The 21,997-nt window shown below is 40.0% G+C and overlaps 1 protein-coding gene across 10 annotated transcripts in view; it reads right to left on the bottom strand.

Moving 5' to 3' along the window:
* Window positions 1-18,560, bottom strand: part of SCML2 (Scm polycomb group protein like 2) — a 72,008-nt gene extending 53,448 nt beyond the window's left edge. For 3 of the 10 annotated variants that reach the window (XM_050978576.1, XM_050978561.1, XM_050978542.1), the window contains exons 1-2: window positions 17,747-17,886; window positions 4,965-5,072 (exon numbers count right to left, since the gene is read on the bottom strand). In XM_050978576.1, coding sequence (XP_050834533.1) covers window positions 4,965-4,986 — 22 coding nt within the window. In that variant the 5' untranslated portion in view covers window positions 4,987-5,072; window positions 17,747-17,886. Of the gene's footprint in view, window positions 1-2,491; window positions 2,585-4,964; window positions 5,073-16,680; window positions 16,751-17,746; window positions 17,922-18,459 lie in introns of those variants that run through there. The other 7 variants (XM_030234923.2, XM_030234918.2, XM_050978573.1 and 4 more) reach the window with 6 other exon arrangements.
* Between the last annotated feature and the right edge of the window lie 3,437 nt (window positions 18,561-21,997).

Raw genomic sequence — 21,997 nt, forward strand, 5'->3', positions numbered from 1 at the left:
TAAGTCTACAATTACTGACTGGCTTGCTCTTGAAATAAAAGCACTCCTGACCTAGAATGTGAAGCATTTGGTGACAGAAACACTTGAAATACAGTGAGTTGTTCTGAAGAAAAGACTAAGCCCTAACTGTTTCTTTTCTGTAAGTAAATAATTTCTTGCCTGCCATTACTGACAAGCAACGTGTGGTGCTCAGCACTTCCATCTCACATCTTTCATTATCAGGAAATTGCCAAATAATGCAAGAGCTGAGTCATGACAGTCCTCTGTCACCAGTCCCAAAATCCTGCCCTACCACTCAGTGAGGAGAGGATAAGCCATCCACTTGGCTCTGTGCTTGGTAGGATGTGATGCTCTCTGGTCAGAGCCCAGCAATGGATAGGGTACTCTTGGGGGTGGCCAGGCAGAGCCTTGCCATCCAGAGCCACCCTTTCACTCCATCCAGGAGCTTCTGGGGAGTGGCACTGGGGGCAGCCCCAGCACTAGGTGCCATCCCAGGTGGCAGGCTGGGGCTGGGATGGGACATGGGGCCAGGGCTGTGGAGACTGGCCCTGCTGTAGCATCACTGAGGCAGGGACTGACATGGGGTCCTGGGCAGGGCAGGTGGAGGCCCCAGGTGAGTCAGGGTCATTAAAGCCTATGAGTGTACTCAGGACCACAACACCTTCCAAGAATAATCCAGACTTCACAGTCCTACAAAATCAATGCACAGCTTACATAACTGCTCAAAATACACTGCAAAAATACCACCCTTTTTTCCTAAAGCAGACATGGGCAGAACCCCAAGTCCTTTGAAAAGGAAACAAAATGCTATGTTTACTCCTTGACTTAATCTTCTTTCTTGACTTACATGCTCTTTCTTTTGAAAGAAGTTTGCTTTGGAAAATTTTCTATTATATAGATTCCTGAAAAAAAAATGCTTATGAAGGTCAACTTCAGATGGAACTGCTGAAATTATTTGGGACAGGGCCTACAGATCTCTAACCCCAGTACCTCCTCAGCAGTAGGGCTTTAACCCATACAAGTGGATACCCTACAACTACCTGTGGGAATCTCAGAAGGAATAAAGCTAAAACTAGTTCAGTAACACTGAAAAGATGCAAGGCTAATGTTCACCTTCTCCATCCTACATCCTATGAAAATATATTTCATCCAGTCTCTTCAGGATTGAGCTGCATCCAGCTAAATTTCTCTGGGAGGTAGCAATCAACGGCAGGACCTTTTGTCACATTCTACAACCTTTGTCAGTATTGCCCATAAACAGTCACAGTACTAAGGCAGACATCAGGCTGTCAGCTTGCAGAACAAGTAACTTCCCAATCTGACTATGTCCAAAAAGGAAATCAGTAAGTCTGTCAAGTGGAACTCTCCTGAAAGAAGAGAAGTAATAACTGCTTCCTGTAAACACCCAAATCTTGAAAAGACAGAGTCATGAAAGAGTATCTACCAAACAGTGCCAGATTAAAAACAAGATGACAGCTTTTCATGATGAGAGACATCAAGAACAGGTGAAAGAATGTGAAAAACTGCAGCCTGGACACCACATGTGTTCTTGCTGACAATCACTATATGAATTATTTATTCCTTATACCAGCTAGCTTTAGTGCCTCTTTCAAAAATATCACAGCAAATATGAAAGTGGAAACAAAACACTCTTGGCAATGTATTTTTCTTATCAGCCATTAGAAAACTACAAGAAAGGAAGAAATGATTATATTATTAAGTGGATTTCTCAATAGCATTTTAAACAACTATTTCATTTGAGGTGGTGGCATTTTCATTCACAGGAAACACAAAGCACAGTCACTATCACTGGTTTTTGATGGTAGGAAATCTCCTCTTTAAAATGCACAAATAAATCTCACCCAGCATATGCAGAAGCATCCAGGAATAAGCCTGAATAAAACCAAGACGGCTTTCAAAGGATCCCCTTGTTTTTATGCATTCCAACCTCCATCAGTGGGAAGTTGGGAATACCATTACAAAGCTGGAGTCTTCTGCAAAAACAGACGCAAAGCTACTAGCAGGAAGAATTAGCAACCTGTTTCCACATCAGACACCCTGTATCTATCTATTGCCACCCCAGAAAACTTTCCCCAGTCTGCATTTCACAGTCACTGCTTCAGTCTATACTTCCCAGCCTTGTTCAGGTATGCTTTTTCCAATGTTGGCAGTTAGGCTGGATAAAAAAATATGGTTTACCTCCTAAAAAACTATAAATAAAGTAATACTTTATTAAAAAACAATTGTATAAATATTAATCTTTTAAAACCCCATGGAGTTTTTTAAGGCATGCCAATCTATATTTGAAATTTTAAAATTCTTTATTTTAATAAATTTAGTTTCCAAAGATCACAGAAAAAAAATTAGATAGAAGGCTATTATTCAAGTCATTGGGCTGAACAAGATGATTCTCTCTGCACATGATCCTCATCTTGGTCAAATTTTGTGGTCAAACCTCAAAAAATGAGGTAATGAAAGACATAATATTTACCTGTAAATAAATGTACATGTACAAAGAGTATTTTCTTTTCATCCCGTTGCACATTCAGCTCCTAGCCACATTCAATGGCTAATTCCTTGAAACCTGAAAAAATGACTTGAAAATAGGAACTCTATTTATATATTGGAGACAGAAGAGACTTATTAGTCCTACAGTCTTGAAGCTCATGGTAACAAAAAAAAAAATAGGTCAGCTTAATTCATCATCTATCTTCCCCTGTCCATTTCTAAAGGGAAAAGTTTCAGTTTATTTCTCAATGTAAAACACAGTATGTGTTAGATCATTTGCCAAAACAAGAGCTAGAATGAAATTTTGCTTAATCAAATGGACTTAATCAAATGTTACTCAGCTCTCTAAAAGAACAATGAAGAAAGGAATACCTATTTCAAAAAGTTTTGAAAATAACGTATTACATATAAGTACATAGCATGTATATGTTTGCTATGTAACTATAAATATTTAGCCTATAACGTGTAAAGGCTAAATACCCTATGAAAAAATTCTTTCTTTTAGGGCAGCAAGATAAGAGTACAGCATATACTAAAATTTTAAAAGCAACATATTCTATTGTTCACCAACAATTTCTTTTCTAGAGTGCACTTCACAAGCTAAATCTTTAGATACAAGCCAAGATTAGAGTAAGATTATTTAACATAGTGCTTTCTGCTTACTGATTCAAAACTCCGTGTGTTTACGTTACTTCCACCCTATCTGTAACCACAGAATTTTGCTGATAAGATTACTCAACAGAAGACAGGCAAGAGCAACCACATCTATCACTTAAGAAATTAGAGACAGAGGGGGAAAAAAAGGACAAAGCTATCCTGACTGACTTGTGAATACAAAAAAAAAAAAAAAAAAAAAATCAGAGAAGGCAGTGGTAAAGCTCTGGGCAAACACAATCCTGGTGACCAATGTGTATTTCCTCTTAAAAGCTCCCACACTGAACTTCAATTTCTTGCCTGAGAAGCTTTAAAACTTTACAACTTCTTTCTATAAGACTTAAGCTTTCAGCAAACTAAATGATTGTTTTGTCTAAAGGATGGCAAACACCATGTTTTATAACAGCAATAGTTTTCATCCCAGAATAGCGTGCTACATGTAGGGAAGGCATGTATGTGCTGTCTTCTAAGACTTGTTATTTGCTCATTGTCCACTGTGGGGAAAATGAAGTTCACAGTCATGCTTTCAAGACTTCTGCAGCTATCCCTCAGCCACCTCGATGTCTTCAACTCTTCTGGTCTTCAAAACATGGTAGGATACCACTCTTCTCAAACAAACCCCTTGTCTTTTCCTGATGTATGTGAAATACCTTTGGGTGACAAAAATTTTTGCTCTTCCCATGCCACACACTCACCCTGAAATGAAGTTTACTAAAACAAGCCCAAGACTTCACCATTGTTCAGGAAGGGGCCTTCTCTCACTGCCTACTACACAGGGTTGTGAGCACCTTTCACTAAGCCTCAGTGCACACAGTTGAGGATATCCAGACAGACTGAATATGAAAATTTCACTTTTCCTTTCTTTTTGTGCTTCCCTAGTGGGATTCTTATCTTATCTGCTTGGAACAGCCAGTCTCTTTGAATATATTTAGACAACAGTCATGTAGAAAACCTACAAGAGAAGGGGTCAGACTTCCTCCATAAACTGCTGGCGCAACAATTAAACGGATGACTCCTGCCATTACAGAAAATCTATTCTAGCAAAAGACAATTATTTACCAAGGGAACACACAAGCACATAAAGCAGCTTGGGTTGAAGGTGGTAAGCTCAAGGAAAGTAAAAAAGTGCTAGTAGCCTTTTATGGAGGAGGACTACCAATCTGGAAGCTACAAAAGCAGCAACAAAATGGTTTCAGAGAGTGGATCTTTTACTCTCCATATTTTTTATTTTTTTTTGTTTCACCAGCCCAAACACTCTTGTTTCTTCTTAAGTCTCACTCTTTATTTTAGCTCTGAACTCACAATTAACATCTGCAGACATGACACAGCAGAAATCACACCTCTGTGGTATACCGTGTACTTGCGGATGAATTTCTTTTAAAATGCTCATTTTATCTTCAAAGACAGTTGCTGATGTCATGCATTGTGATAAAATTTGATTCTTTGTACTACTTAGTTATTATCCTGCTAAATTATAGGCAACTCCAGAATAAAGCCCTATGTTTTATTTAATAGCACATCTAGACACATTCCTCAATTTCAGAGCGCAGTAGTGATTTCAAGGCTGTCACAGGACAGAATTCTTTTCACTAAACTTGTAGAACATAAGATAGCCAAATTTAGCATATGTATTCTAAAACAATGTGAAGTTTGAACTTACCTGTATTCAGAAGATAACACAAACTGTCTTCCTTAATCTAACAGTATGGCAAATTGTCATGTTATATCCCACCAGTTCCGAAACCAGAATTTAACAGGTTCCCCACTTTCATTCCTCTTGGATTAAAGCTACCAGGCCTTACCTTTAGCTGCTGTTCTCCCCATGGTAACACTTCTGTGATCTCCCCTCTCACAATAAAAAGGCTGAAGTTGAAAGACCAGTTAATTCTTCCTTTCAGCACAACAGTTTCCTGTGGAGCAGTAATACAACAAGTTAGGGGGGGAGGTTGTTGTTGGCATTTGGGTTTTCTTTTTTTTGGAAAGGATGATTTTTTTGTATTGGTATATAATTATCTTGCTGGTTTTAAATTGCAAGTGTTTAACAAACTATCTGTAGGAGAGTAGTGTGGAAAAAGCAGTCAAATAAAAGTAGCAAAAATACCAAATACAAACTTTCATTTCCTTGTTTTAGACAGTTCATTCTCTAATGATTTGCATTTTCTGTGGATTTCTAAAACAAAGCAAGATACAAAATGTGCTTTATTCCTTTCCCCAACCCAAGAAACATTACTGAAAAATGGAAGACTCTATACATAACCTACTCACCCTGCCTGACTTTCACAGAGTTAAACAATCATCAACTTCAACACCTCTGCGTAAAACACATTATCTTGCACAACTACAGTTGAAGAGGGAACAAAACACTAATGTAAAAAATCTGTACAAGGCCCAAGCACTCACTGATAGCCCTGCCCTATGATTTGTAACAGACTTGTAACAGCGCACAGAGAAGTGTTAGGGAAATGCTAACTGCAGATAAAAGCAATGAGCCACATTCTTGTAGGTTTTAGAAACTGGAACAGGCAGATTGGTTAAACTAGTGTAAAACAGCAAAACCAAACTTTATTTTTTGTGTGCATTACTGTGGTTTTCTACTACAGGATCTAGTATTTTGAACTTTGACTGTATTCAAGTCAAATTCATTTCAAGCATCTAGCCTTGAAGCAACAAAGCTAGCAAGTATTTTATCCTTCTCCATTAACCTTTACAAGTAATAATGGGTAAATACATTCAAATTTCTGAATTATGTTCTGGGATAACTTTTTTTCAAGCAACTTCCATGATGTTTAAAGCTGACATCACCAAAAACTTGAGGAGTTTCTTAAATGTGCACACTCTTTCCACAATTAATTTTGTTAAAGGTAACATTTTCAGAAGCTACATCTTTTCATTGTGACATAGAAGAAACAACAGTTGAAAAACAGGTTATCTACTTGGAATTTCTTAACTCTTCTACTCACATGCAAAAAAAAAAATTAAAATACTCATATATATCACATATAAAAAGAGAAGTATCATACAGCTGAGTATTTTCCTGAAACTGTGATCCTTTACAGAAACTTCAAAGTACTATGATGATGGACTAGATGATGAAAACTTTATACAGTGCAGGACCATGGCTAAAGCTAATTAAAAGGTTTTTAAAATGCCAGTGACTGATGAATTTATTTCATGTGTGTGTTGTCTGTGAACATGCTGAACAGTTATTACAAAAACTCAAGACTGAGACTTGAAAGGAGTTATAAATAAAACTGAATACTACCATAAAATAAGTAGATTTTGCTACACAATAGCATTCATAGTAAAAGTGATCATCAAGATTAGGAATAGAAATCCTTTTAAGCCATCAAATAAATTTGAAATACTTTATACTTTCACAGACTCCCCCAAAAATTCAAAGCTTTTCCACTGCAAGCAATAAATCATGGAAGGTGGTGCAGAGTCAAAGTAACTGGTTTTACAGATTACTTTAGAACAGCGAATGGTTTTTATCTTTTTGTTCCAAGTACCAGATTGCACTTGGTGCAGTAATAAAGATTCCAACCCTGCAGTGATAGTCATCAAGTTTAGCACAACCGGAGCGTCTGTGAGAACATAAAAAGGATTCCAGCTTTTCATTAGCTTGTGTTGTACCAGATAGGCTGTTTTACAGCATGCCCACCAGCCTGTTAAAAATATAAGACAACTGAAAGTTCTGAAAGAGCTTCTTTGAAATGAGGCAAATCCAACTGCAGGAACACAATATATTACTGTTTCGAAGAGGTGCTACTTAGAACTCAGTTACACCTAAGGATTCAATTTAAAGCTACTATTAAACTAGCTCATTGATTGTACTGTTTGTCACAGAAAACATTCAAGAATGGTATTTCTGAGCCTCTATCTAACAACCGCTACATGTTGCTGAACCACAGCAAATTTAAAACCAGTTACCTCAAACACAGGGCAGGGCCAACCTGAAACAAAGTGCAACTTCTGCAGGGGAAGATGTAGGAACTATTTTCCATCACCTCACATACTTAAGTGGCAAACCCTAAGCAAGGCAGTTGTGCCCTTTGCTAACCAAGACAGAGTCCCTTATGTCGCACTCACTATCCCCAGCCTGGCTCAACCCACAGCACACCCAACACAGAAAAGAAGAAAACTACCAGCAAACACAGGGAAAACACCTCCAGGGCACATTCTGGTAAAATTACATAGCAAGGACAGATCTCAAGGCATTCTTGTACATGTGCCTTGGGAAGCAAGCTGAATAAGAAAGATGGAGTTAAGAAATTTATAGAGCAGCTTCTAGAAATAAAGGGAAAAATGAAACAAAACAAGGTTAGGAATATATGAGCAAACAAAGAAATGCAATGGCAAGGCTGAAGTGCAATGGCATTAGAGTGCACAAAACAGCAGAATGAAAACCAAAGTTATAAAGATTGAGATGAGCACAGAGGTTGTCAGTCACAGACAGAAAACGACAGGAGTATTTAAGGGACTGTCAGTACAGAATCCAGTGAGAAATCATTTGCTTCAAATTAAGGAAAAAAAGGAAAAAAAAAAGTCTACAAACCTAGCATACTATTGGATTAATCATCAAAATGTCTTCAATCCAAAGAGCACTCAAAGGATATCCACACTCTTGAAGTGTATTATTTACATCACTTATGTCTCAATTCATACTGTAAACCGGGTTTCAGACTTTCTCTGATTTCCATCCCTTACATTAATGCCTTTTTAGAAAATCTGATGGAAAGCATTTATCTGCCTTTAATTCCTTACTGAAGTTTTTACTGTTAATCCCCATATCACTTCTACTAGCCACCTCCCACTGTGCAAGCCCTTTGTCAGAAAGCATTATATTAGTAGACAAGCCTAAGTCTTTACCTTCTCTGCATTGCTAGTACATAATACCAGGTGTCAGAAAACAGGGTGGAAAACATTTTTCCTGCCTAACTTTTCTCTTTCTGTTTTGAAAGAATTACTCAAAGGGCACGCATTGCTGCATTTCCAAGAAGGTAGCATTCTACAGAAAATGTCAAAATTGCTCCTTCTTTTGCCTGCCATGCATCTCCATTATCCTTCTGTTAGCCAGGCACTCAAGTAAGCCAAATGTCCTGAAAAAAAAAAATGTATTCCTATCTAAGGCTTCCCAGTGCAAGTTTATCTTGACAGCATGCTTGCTCATAAGAACACACAACAGAACTATGAAGATAAAAGTAACACTTAAAAGAAGCTTAAGCAAAGAGGAGATTGTGGGTTCAGTCCACACAAAAAACATTCAGTTTTTTCTCTCAATGACTCTGCATCTAAGGCAGGAAAGAGCCAGCATTTTTAAAGCCCATTAGCTTTTTTGACCCTACCAATGGTACAAATGCAGTAACTTAGACCTCACCATTGGCATCTTCATGGGTGGGACAGTCATCAATAGGCAATCTCTGCTGGATAAGGACTGAGGCTATTCTTTTACACAGATACACTGCACTGAGGAGGAATCTAACAAAACAGCCACTTGGAAGCATCAATGAAGTTCTCAGTTTTAGCTTGAAATTTAGGCAGACATTTTTCAGGCTAATGTGAACAAGGAGTTGTATTTACCCCTTTTTTCTTCAACAAATGCTTCAAGATTAAAATTCCATATGCAAGGGTCAAAAACAATCACACATAATTTGAACAGCAAAACCAGTTATAGACAGAAAATAGGTGCAGTGTAAGCTAAGAAATACTTTACCCAACTAATGCTGTCATTTGTCTTACGCTTGCTTTCCCCATCAGCATTCATGTGCCATTACATTTTGAAACACGAGACATCAGCTACAACTGCTGGCCACGGCTCCCTGCTCCTCTCCTCCCTGCTGTTTGCCACTGCCAGTGCTGCAGAGCCCTTCAAGGAAAGATTTGTGCAGCCTCCTCCATGGACACACTGTCCAGCAGCCACAGCTCCCACTCCAGGCTCCACACATGGGGAATGTGTACCTACAGGCACCAATCACTTCCCAAACCAGTGTAACCTTACTGCACTACTTCAAAGCTATCCTTCATGAATCTGGAACATCTTTTCCTTAAACCTAATCATCTGTCTACTCATCTGTTGTCTCTTAAATAAAGCCCTACTTCATACCATTTTTAAAAGTCTTTAAGGGGCTAAAAAGAGGCAAACAAGGAGAGTAAAACTTAAAAGGATTTTTAAAATAATATACAGTATTAAATAAAATTTGAAATTCTTAAAATAATTTCCTGCAAACTACCCAGCATACAGACTCATCCAGTGTACCTGAACACACAACAGCATACTTCCTTATTTCTCTAATAGATAGTCAGTTTACTTCTCAGGGCATACTGTAGCATCATTATGGAAAAGTAATATCTCAAAGGCTAAAGGAAGAAAAAATTACACAAATGTATCAGAACTTTGGAAAATGTAATAAAAGCCTCCTATTTATAAACTCAGTATTATTTAGCATTACACATATATGACTTTGAATCAAACATTAAAAATTGTGTCTTCTTTCATTTATGCACACAAATACATAGTCAGTCAGTGTTCTGAAAAGAAATTTGATCTGAGTTGGAGCCCCTTTTAGTTCACATTCTTTGTATTAAAAAAAAAAAAACAACCAAAAAAGTTAAATTCTTTCAAGGAAAGGAAATTTAACTTCTACATTTTCATACAGCTCAACTTTCAATAAACTGATATATCTGAACACCTCCCCTAGTCACTAAAAGCAAAGCTAGAAAGATAGACTTTAATCAAATTCACAGGCTTTCAAACCAGCAAATATTAACTAGCCATATATATCATTACAACAACTAAGCTTGAGTATTTCTTAGGGTGTTAAAGAAAGCCAGTGAGTACTTAATGCTTTACAAATATATTTTTGTAATGTCATTTTCTTTAACATCAAGCAGAAATTTTCTGCACTTGCAAAACTGCTCGGTAAGTCACCAGTGGTGTACTGCTCACTATTTATGAAGTGATTAGCATAAACAAACTTTTAAGCTGTCAGCAGTAAAATATTGCCTGTAAATGTTCTGGTCTCTCTCCAGGTAAGTTTACGACCTGCTTTAGAATATGTGCAACTGTAATTACAGTAAGTCATACATTTCAAGAATGCAAAACTCTCTCTAAACTCTCAAACCCTATTAAGTGTGTTATTCAGTAGAGTAAGGCATTGCGTATTTTTAAAAGAAATACTAACAGGGTTTAGACCAAAGATTTGTCCCAAAAAATCCTGAAACATTAAATAATACTTATACATGAGAACATCAGAGAAGTAAGGTCTCCAAATAAACAGCACAGCTTGTATTAATGCACAACAGAAACAATTGTCATGGAGATATAACATCTACTAAATTGACAGTAATTTTTAAAATTGCAGTTTAGAGCTGCTCTATGGGTACCATCAAAAAATGAAAAAGCTTTTCTCCTCCTTCCCTCCCTCCCCATCCTGCTTTAAAAGTCAGAAGATGTGGGGTTGTAAAAACCTGAAAAAGGAAATGGTATGTGTGAAGTCAGCAGTTCAGCAAAGCGGCTGGCCATTAACAGCTTTAAATATTCTTAAAATGCCAATCTTCCCACATGAAAGGGTATTTTAATGTTGTATTAAAATAAATAAAAAATTTATTTATTAAAATAGATTTTAAGACACAGCTTACATTTCTATCTTAAACAAAACTGCCAGTTTTAGTAGTTTACTAGTACATATTTACAGTAGCACAAGATTTGGAAAATTTGCTTAAACATTTTGATTAATTCAGCACACTGAAACCTCTGTGCTGTTTTCTACTTCCCCCTTCAAGCCTGGAGTACTCTTCCTGAAAACATTCATCATCATTATTCAACCCTGCTTTGTCCAAATACCTAACTCAATTTTTTTTCATGAAGTAAACTAATTAAATTGTGGGGAAAAAAAAAAAAAAAACAAACCTGCGCGATTAGTATTAAGAGCTACATACCTGCAGGAAATTGTCTCTACACTCAGATACATCTCCTCTGTCTTCAGCTCAGCCTCCCTTGACACAGAAGAGAGGTCCCAAACTATTCGTTCTGCAAGGCACTGAGCTTACTTTTGTAACAGTGTAAACAAACACAGCAGGCAAAGGAGAACAGAAATTGCTGTTGCAAACATAGTAAGTGCTAAAGAATCCTTAACAGCTTTTCTGCACTTGTCTTTAGCAGACAAGAAGCAACAGCACCAGCAGTAGTCAGTGCGTAATGCATAAGGGAACAAGGGGGAAAAAGACAAACAGAGGCCCAATGGCAGAAAGGGAATTTTTCACCCTTTTAGGCAAATTTGACTTCCTCCCTTCTACATTGCCTTTGCACTGGAAAAGGACTGTAAAAGCTTGGTTCAGCTATGATCCAACAGAGCTCTGTCCACACAGCACACAGTCAGTAAATTCATCCCCAAAGTCCAGATTTTTTTATTCACAATGGAGTATCCAGAGAAACACACCTACTTTTAGTCTAATGAAGAAATATACAGAAGTCAAATAGCATGCACAATTTTTTTTTCATTGAAGGCATAGAGAAGAGCCTTGGGACATTTCTGCACAGGATCCGACTGCTGTCAGCACCCCAGATGAAGCTTCAGAATAACGTGTTTGTCTCCCCTCCCTTCTACTCAACACCAGCAGCAACATACTTCTGCTACCATCCTCTTCCAGTGCATAAAATACCTGTTTCTATTTCCCACTTGAGAATCCAAACAACATAATGCTGACTGGGACTCCCTGCCACTATATATTAACAAAGACACAATTTGTCTCAACTCATTTTTATGCTGCTGCAACACTCCATGATGTAGCCTAGCTTATGTAATGGAATAACTATACTGATCCCACATACTGGTGTCCAGTCAGGGAATGAAACCAAACCAACCAGAACTAAACAACCCTCAAGCAATTTCCTGAAAGCTCCTCTGTCAAGACAATGTTTCTGCAGAAAAAAAAAACCTCAGAGAGCTGCTTGCAGTTTCCAGGCACACGCACTGGACTCACCTGTTACTGGTGCTGATAGGTACGCTATTTCTCCAACTCAAAAAGTCCCCTTAAACAAGGGATCTTCGTGCAAATGCCACCAAAATATTTATCCATCTATTGGACAAATATTATCATTGAATCACAGAATATTGTGAGTTGGAATGGACCCACAAGGATCACCAAGGTCCAACTCCTGTCCCTGGACAGGACAACCCCAAGAATCACACCAAATGCCATTCCAAAGGACCATTCAGTGCTGCTAGACATTTCTGCAGCTAACAAAGCACTAACAGGTCATAAAAGACATAACAACTCCTAAATGCTCAAAGGACTGGACAGCTGCAAATACTCTGCTGTACTATTTGCCTCACTCTTGAAAAACAGAAGACAACTAAAGACTCAAAGCATCAGGAAAATTTGCAGCAAATCTGTATCTCTCTTCCCACTTTCTATTACACCTTCCCCATTGTATTAAAAAAAAAAAACAACACCATGGTGAAGCAAGCCATAACAGGGCAATCCTCCACCTCTTCCTTAGCATAGCAGCACATCTGTCACTTGTATGGGGCTCAGGCGCAGGACAGTGGCAGAGTATCTCCCTTTCTGCTGCTCCTGGAAACTCCCATTCTGAAGGCAAGCTCCCCTCTTTCCTCCACTGAGTGCTTACACCATTGAGCACTAGAAATATTCAGACTAGGTAGTATTTTCCTACAACAAGGTGAAAAATAATTACAAACCACATTCAGAGTTTTCCATCTAACCATAACACTGCTTATTTTGGCATTAAAACCAGTTCCTATCATCTGACCTTCCCAAAAAACCACTGTCTGCCTCTTTACAGCGCTCCAGTGCAGGGTACACATACAAGAGATTTGTTTGGGGAAGTGCCATCAAACATGCAGCAGCCCTTTTAATTTCTGAGCCCCTGACAGACGTTAGTGACAATAAAGAGTTCCACCAAATTTAGCAGCTCTGATACCCTTTCAGATTCCTCCATGCACAAGACTTACTTTTACAAACTCCCCTTTTAAAGTGGGCTTTTAAAAGTCCCCCACAAACTGCACTCCTTCCACTGAACCCGCCTGCATTAATCTCTGATAGATTCCACACAGCACATAAATAATGGTACATGCTTCATTTTAGGTATGCACCTCATTAAAATGGTGCTACTCTCTTACAGGTTTTATAAACTTCAGCTGCTCCCTGAACTAATGTATGGTAGAGGATGAAAGGCACAACTTCATCTTCGCCTTACACTAAAAGGAGTCTCGTATTACCTTGAGAAGACAACTGACTTAGATTTCCATCAAAGAAGTTCATCCCTTTTATGAAAATTGATGGAAATGAAAATGACAGAATTCCCTTGGTATCTTAAATACAATTTGACCTGATTTGTGAAGTTGAAGGCCAAGAATAAATGATCTAAACAGCACATCTACCTTTAATACAATGTTTTACTTGGTTTTAGATGACAACATACAAATATTAAGAATACAAACAACTTATGGGTTTAAAAAAAAACAACAGTAATCCGTCCAAAACACTGCTCATGCTTAAACTGGCTACAGCGTTATTCTTACAAAGCTGAAAAAGAAAATGCACTTTAGGATTAGTTTGGACATAAGATATCTAGACAGTATCCTACCTGCGAAGCAGAAGGCTATCACCCTGCTAAAACACATGAAAGAACACTACAAATCTGCTAAAGGTGTAGTATTTCAGAAACACTTTGATATTAGGCTCTGTAAGTAATTCAGAAGAGCAGGAAGACAGCACACATAAGAACCACAATAAGCACACTATCAGTATTGCACCAGCTTGGACCCAAACTGATAAACCACTACCCAGAAAGCAGGTGCCTTAGTTGAAGTTGCCTTAGTATAAAACAGTCTTGAAAGAAGACTGATGAAACAAAAGAGACATGGAACTTAACATCACAAAGAAGAAATCCATACTTCATTTAGATACAAGATAAGAAAATAATGAATTTTTGTTCCTATCCAAAAGACATAAAAACTAAACTGTTACATCTTCTGACAGGGATCTTGGGCAGAGAGCTGCTAAGGACACATACACAGCACATCCCTGCAGACACGCACTGCTGAGGGTGTAACACATTATAAACCCTCTACTACAAATGGTTTCGCGGTGTGCACTTACGCCAAATGTCCATTATATATAAAAGAAACTATGAGAACAAGCCCAAATAAAGAAAAAGAAAAGTGAGAACTTGGGTAATAGAGACAGCTGCTGCTTTCCGAATGGTTATGAGGCAGCTCCTGACTTTCCTCCAGACCTACACCGTTCTTGACCAAGCAGAAAGACTAACAAGGACAAGATAAAAGTACCTCTGATGGTCATCAGCACCATTTATGCACCAGTTACTCTTTCTGTATAGATCTGCCACAGATAAAAGGGGAGCCTGCTCACTATTGGCTCAGGTACCTGAAGCCACCCTTTCCATCCCAAATGATAGTAATCTACTTGAAGAGATCACAGATACAGAACACAAGTTTTTGGCAATGTGCTCAGTTTACAGAAACACACCTGGACTGAGCAGGTGACTCACCAAATGATCTTCTGCTGCTCCAAGAACGAGGCAGCATTGCTGCTCCATGGCCAGCACTGCAGCAGGAGCTGGGTACACACCCTCAGCCCTCACTGCCTACACACATCAAGTCAGCCAGCAGGTGCATGAAGGTACAAAAATAGCACTTACACAGAAGCATACTCTTAAAAAGCTCTACAGTTCACTTAAGTACTTGACTGTCTTACTTTTCAGTGGCTTTACCTCAAACTAATTAATTGCCCCTCCACTCGGACATTGTAAGGAAAGCTGCTCACACACACATTATCAGTCATCATTACAATAATAAACTCAACTGCATATAACTAATACTAAAGCTTCCTAGCACTTAATTATATAGCAGTTGGACCTTACAAGAAATCACCAAAGAAGATGTACAAATTTTCTAGGAAAAGCACCCTCATATACCAAAAGCACAAATCACACTAAAAAAGAATTATTCATCAAATTGTATTAAAATATTTACAAATACTCTAGAACTTTAAATTTAACATTCCCATTGCTTCTTACTTACCCACTGCTCTATTACGCTTTGATAATTTTATATGGGCTTTTCTTCCCACATGCTAGAAAAATCTCATTCTGAGCAATTTATGTTGCATGTCTTGCACTTTCAAGAATACAAACGGTATAGCCCTTTACATTTAAGATTTTAATCTCTGAAAAAAGCAATCAGCACTAAGGCTGGGTGCCTAAGGCTATTTCTTTCAAATGGGAATGAACAGAACTTTAAATGCCCTGCAGATGTGCAGCTCACAAAATTGGTTAACAATCTCCCTTGTCTAGATTCCTTGAAGCAAGGTCCCGGTCCCTACCTGTAATTTCTTCTATAGTAACACTTAAAAAATATCACAATAGACTGTCAAACTATATTTCTAAAGATTTCCTCAAAACATGAAAAGAATAACTATGTATTTCACTCACCCTTCTTTGAGGTAGATGTATCCAGACAAATGAGAAAGCCAGCTGCAGTGTCTTGAACAGATAATGACAAATGTCATTTCCTGTTAGTGACACTGTTTAGTGGCAGTGGATAATTGCTGAAGACTTCATTTGTCCCCATACATTCACTCAGCAAAGGGAGTAAACAGGACTCACTCACAGCTCACAATCCCATTGGAATATCAAGAAAACAAAAACAGACACCTATGTACAACAGGTACAAGCAGCTGTCTATGTTTGCTTAGATTTTCTTCACATTCTCTCAAGTAAAGCTGCACTTTAGCACAAATTTTACACAGGTAATGGAATCAATACATTCTCAATGTTACAAATTTCACACTAGCAAAACGCCTCTTAAGAACTCAAGCAGCTACTCCAGAAAACAATGCCTCTGCCTTGAGAGCACACTATCTGGTCACAGCAACGGCAGTCACAGCAAAGGGGGAAAAAAGCATCTATACGTTCAATGCAGGAGCACACAAAGTCAAAAGAAAAATATTTTAAAGTACTGCCATTGCTTGTTTCCTAAAATTCCTATGTCAAGACTTATATATGTCTGAATGTTAAGAACAATCTAGTATGTTATGTTCTCATATCTACATGGTCTCTAATTGTTGTGAAAGTAGTTTATATGTTTACTATAGTACATCATGAAAAGCCAACATTTGTTTTTGCCGAATCTGAACATTACTACAAAAATATAAAATATCAAGCAACCCGAAAGATATCACACAAATACTGCTACTTATTTACATCAAACAGAAAAACAGAGCATCGACTCCATCTACTGAGTTTCAAACAAAATTAGTAAACTCTATTTTCATATTCAAAACCAGACCATGTTAAAGTTAAAAGCCATATAGACACTTCCCGGTCTCCACCTCCGTTTCACTATACACTGTTTCCTGCAGCTTCCCACTCGCATTACTGTGCGACTTCCCATAAATAAAATACTAACAGAAGGGTCTACAATGCACTTCTTCTTTACATCAGATCAAGTAATATTATTCTTAAATAGTACTCACATTTTATGGTACCCTAAGGGAGAAAATCAGCTCCCCCTGCCCCCAAAGCACAGCCTGGCTGTACAAAGAATTTCTGCGGACACACTGTAAGTGCAACCGCTCACGTGGGCTGTGGGTTGCTGTGGGCTGAGCAGCACTCAATGGTGGCCCGTGGAGAGCTGGTACAGCACAATGCATTCCCTCCCCTATTTACTCTGTAACATTAACATGACAGTCCAAAATCCAAGGGTAACACAGCAAACACCTCCCTGCAACACTACTTCCATTTGCACCAGTGCTGCAGTTGTTACTGACCCTACACGACTGCCTCACCAACTGCTTTGCTCCGCCAAAGAGTAAGGTGAACCAGGAATGACCTTCAAATCCAAAGGTTTAAGACTGTTACACTGTATTATAAAAAATTCATAACCAGCCAAAGGAGAGCTTTTACAAGTCAGACACAGCATGCTCTGAAAACCTACTGTCATATCTACAGAGTCTTTGTTTTTTAAGTTTTAATCACTTTGTCTACATTAGTTAGGATATGCACAAGTCACAAGCAAAGTTTACATTAACAGAACCAAATAAAATTTCATTATTTCCCATTTTCATTAAACCTTTTATGTCTTAGAATTATTTGTTTGCTATCTCTTATAGTCTAATTCATCAGTGAGAAACAGCAACTTACTGTAGGGAAAGACTTCAACTTTAAATTGTATTAACACTTAAAGCATGCCTTCACTCCTAAAGAATAATTGACCATAAAATTTAACTTGAATATTGATACTTGAATATTGAAACACTGCAATGTTTATAGGTTAGCTTAGCAGCTAACGACAACAATGACACAAAACACAGCAACAGAACTTTCCATACTTGAACTACTTTCTTTGGACCATCCAAAATTATGACTCCCCGTGCAAGATACCCCCTTTAAGTCGACAGTCAATAAATGCCACCCACACATGCAGTTTAACTGTAAAGAAAACGGGAACAGAGCCACAGCGCATCGCAACCCGACAAGTGCCCCACAACAGGCCACGTCTGGCACCGCGCTGTCTTCAAGCGGTACCCCCAGCCCCCTTACCCAACACAAGCGAGCGCTTGGGATTAAATGATTTTTAACAGGCATCCGGCTTTCCTGATCGACGCCCGTTCCCCAGTACCTCGCCAGCCTCGGCAGTCGGCGGGCAGGGACGATTGGGCGCAGCCCCCGCCGAGAGGACAAGGAGCCGCCGCCGCCGCCGCGGGGGAGGCAGCGGGGCCGCCCCGGCGAGGGGAGGCGTGTCTTGCTCGCACTCCTGTCAAACGCGGCCGGCCCCGCCGCTCGCTCCGGAGGCACCGGCGGCTCTGGGACGTCCCGTACCGCCCTTGCCCACCGGAGCTCCTACTGTCCGGGAGTCGCAGCCACTCCGGACAGAGAGAGGCACGCTGTTAGCGCCGGCAGACAGAGCCGCCCCGCTCCTCTCACCCTCGCAGCTGCGCTCGGACTCGGCCACCCGCGGGTCCCCGCGGGTGGGGTCGGCGGGACCCGCCGCACTGTTAGTTCAGCCTGCAGAGGAAGGGAGCGGCGCTGGAGCATGGGGCAGCCCCGGCCAGACCCGGTGCCGCCTCCAGCGCAATGTTGTTGCCGAGGAGGGGAACCCAGAACCGGGGCGCCCGGGGGCCACGGCGGGCGGAGGCTGCGGTGCGAGCCCTGGGAGGGGGCGCGACGTTCGCCTCGCCTCCCTTTCTCTCTCCGCTCCTCCCTCCCCCCTCCCGCCACCGCGGGGAGCGGGAAACGCCGCCGCCGCCACTCACCGGGCGGGCGGGACGTGGGTCCGCGGCGTCCTGTCAAGCAGCTCCTGCCGCCGCCTGCCTCACGCCGCCGCCATGTTCCGGGGGCACCGCGCATGCCCGGCAGCGGAACCGGGGGCGCGGGGCCTCTCCCCCCGCCGTCCCCCTTCCGCCCGCCGCGGCGGGGGCGGCACCGCTCGGGGCTGTGCGACCCGCGGGCATCCCGAGATAGCGGCATCCCCTCACTCCCGCACTCCCCGCCATCTCCGCGCCCCGCCTGCATCCCCTCATGGCCGCCATCCCCGCAACCCCCCGCCATCCCCGCACGCCCGGCATCCCCGCGCCGTCAGAATGCCCGCGCTGTGCCCTGTGCCCGGACCTGCGGCGGGAGCGAGGGGGTCGGGGTCGGCGGGGGCTGCTGAGCCCGGGGAGCGGGACCGCCTTGCGAGGGGGGAAATGAGACCTTGGCAGGTGTTTTTGTAGGAGACTTGGGTGTGAGCAGTGAACGCCTGGAAAAGGCGTGAGGGCTCGATGGCAGGGGCTCTGAGGGGAAGCCTGAGGCGGCCGGTGTCCTGCGCGGCAGCCGCAGCGCGGTGGTGCCGGCACCGCCAGCGGACACGTGGTGAATATTGCCCTGCACTGAACGTGCAGTGATCACGGAATATGGTATAATTGCATATCACCACTTACAGCTGGTAATAATGCACGTTATAATCGGTACATGTCCACTTGGGAAATACCGCATAATTACTTTACTAACATCTAAGCTTATAAGTACTGTATAATAGGAAAAGCTCTTCCTTGGCTTTTTGGGAGGATGCATTCCGATTTTATAAGCTTTGGACGTTTTAATTCAGACCCCAAGAGGCGAGTAGGCATAAGCATAACTGGTAAAAAAATCATACTTTAAATGCTACCAGCATTCAGAGGAGTTTGTGCCCAATTTTTATCTTCGGTGTTTAACATCACTTGGAAGCGAATTTTTAAATGCGAAATTATGCAAAAGTCATCAGAGTGAGATTCTATGAGTTCTTTTAATGAAAAAAAACCCCAAACCACAGAAAAGAAACCCCAAATATCTACCCAAACCCCCTCACACTCTTCTGTATGATAGTGAAATTCATACAGCCCACTTTAGTATCCTGCATATACTGCAAGTTACTACTAACAATTTATTTTAAGCACTCTCATAAGCAGTAAATGGATCTTTAGAAACAAGGAAAACAAGTCCTTGACATAATTATAAATATTTAATATTAAGACAATATGAAAGAAACAAGTAAAAATATGCTAGTTCAAGTAATTAAAATACACAAGAGGAAGAGAAAGAAATACTGAAACATGCTTACAGAAAGCCTTTATAGTGAAATCTGTTATGCTCTTCACCAATGCAGATGAATGCTGCTTTTAATTTGAAATATTTTCCCCTTTTTGTAATATTGAACTTTTGCAGGAAAATGAGAGATTATGTTCATTGTCATGATGGATACAAAAACATGCCAAGTGTCACAAAATAAGTCCCTGTGAGACACAGAGGAAATGAAAACATATTTTAAAGCTATTCTTTAAACCCAAGCCAGTGCTAGATACAACATCTAAGGGATCTGTTCCCTGGGAGGCAGTGGGACACAGTATCTCGGTTTCTACAGCTGTTGTTGCAGAACAGCATGAACTGGTGCAGTCCGATACCAGCTCATAATTGTCCCTGGAGGCTAAAATCAGGAAGTCCAGCCAACAATAATCCTGCTTCTTAGATCCCTGATGTGATGAAGCAGAGTAAACAATAGTCATAAGAATAAATGTCTACAAGATACATCACCAGTAAAAAAAGTGGAATAGTAGAAAACTTTTAACACCTTCTTCTAATCCAAGAATGGATTTATAATGCGTTCACATGTGTCCTTCACCTCCAAGCTATAGCTGATGTACAACAAAAAAATTCTTTACAGGATTATTAGAAAAGGAAGAAGAAATTCTGACTGCTTCTATTTTCCAGTAGAATGATGACCTTGTTTTCTGGTGACTCACCCATCATCTTTCATTTTCTTTTGTAGGTACTTAACTGAAATACTTGGGTCAGAAAAACCAGGCATTTTTTTAAGTTCTCAGTGTTCTTCACAAAGAGGGAGATAGACACATGCATCTGCATATATATAGAAGTATGTAGTATGTATGTGTATGTATATCTGTATATGTAAACATACATAAATGTATGGCTTTGCAGTTTTTTGCAGGGAGATTCTGTGACTTTAGAAAAAAGCAAAAACATCAAAACACACAAAAAATACATTTTATGGAGGTAGATTCCCATAAACTCCTACAAGTGGCCAACATGATGTTCTGGGAGGTTGATGCAGGTAAAAAAAAAAAAAAAAAAGTTTAAGAACTGTCATTTCCCCAAAGAAACAACACTAAGAGTATAAGTAAATGAGCTGTCCATGCAGAAAATGCAACAGGCAGAGTAAAAGATCAGCCTGGCTGTCACAAGCTCCTCCTGAGCCTCAGATAGGAATGAAGCTTCCAGAAAAGAGACGTTGGGTCAGGTTACTTGGAGGAGCTACAAAAGCATAGCCTAATCATGCAGGGACAAAGTAAGAAAAGCCAGCAGAAAATGAGACACAAGCAACAAGGGATATTTAGGGTAAAATGAAATAATTTTAAGTACACTACCAAGCATAGGAAAGAATCAAGAAAATTGTTATGCCCCTAACAGGCATAACTGAAAAGTTTTTCATAGACAAAACTGGGAAAGTCAAACTTTTAAATATTTTTGCATATAATTTTTACATATATATATATATATATATATATATCAGGCATTATCGATAATTGGGAAAAAATACATTTGAAATCTGACAATCAAAGAACTAAGTGAAAAATTATTCAAACACAATTTGCTGCTTTTCCATCACCTGAATTTAAAGGGCTGCATGATGAAAACGAATGGTTATCATTGATAATTTACAGTGAACGAATATTACAGGACAGAAGGGGAGAAACTGTATTGTTGAAAAAGAAAGGAGGAAAGAGGATATTACATACCAATCTGTTTGACCTCAGTACACAGAAAAGATACTGGAGCAAGTAAACAAGCTAGCTTTAAGCAGTTGTAACACAACAAGTAACAGCCAACACAGCTTTGTCAAGAACAAAAGATGTCAAATCTAATCTCTCCTGCAACAAAGTAAGAGGAATCATCAGTAGAGGAGAAACAGTGAAGGTCATGTTGAATGTCACTTTAGTAAGATTTTTGACATGGTTTCATATGATTTTCTTTCAGCAAACAAGGAAAACAATGTAGAAGAAGTTATTTAGGGAGCTCATACAAGCGGCTCGTTGTCAGAAGGATGTTAATGAACTCAGTGATGGTTCAGAAAACATGTTTACATTACTGGAGATTATACCAAACTGAGAGTCTTTAGAATGCTGGAGGACAGATGTTGGGTTTAGAAGGATTTTCGCACACTAGTGGTTTGGTTTGGAAAAAGGAGGTTCTATTCAACAGGGATAAGTGCCTGCTACTGGGTGGCGGCAGATGCGATCAGCTATACAAACAGGAAAG

This window comes from Serinus canaria, chromosome 1, assembly GCF_022539315.1.
Source record: "Serinus canaria isolate serCan28SL12 chromosome 1, serCan2020, whole genome shotgun sequence".
Classification (NCBI taxonomy): Eukaryota; Metazoa; Chordata; class Aves; order Passeriformes; family Fringillidae; genus Serinus; species Serinus canaria.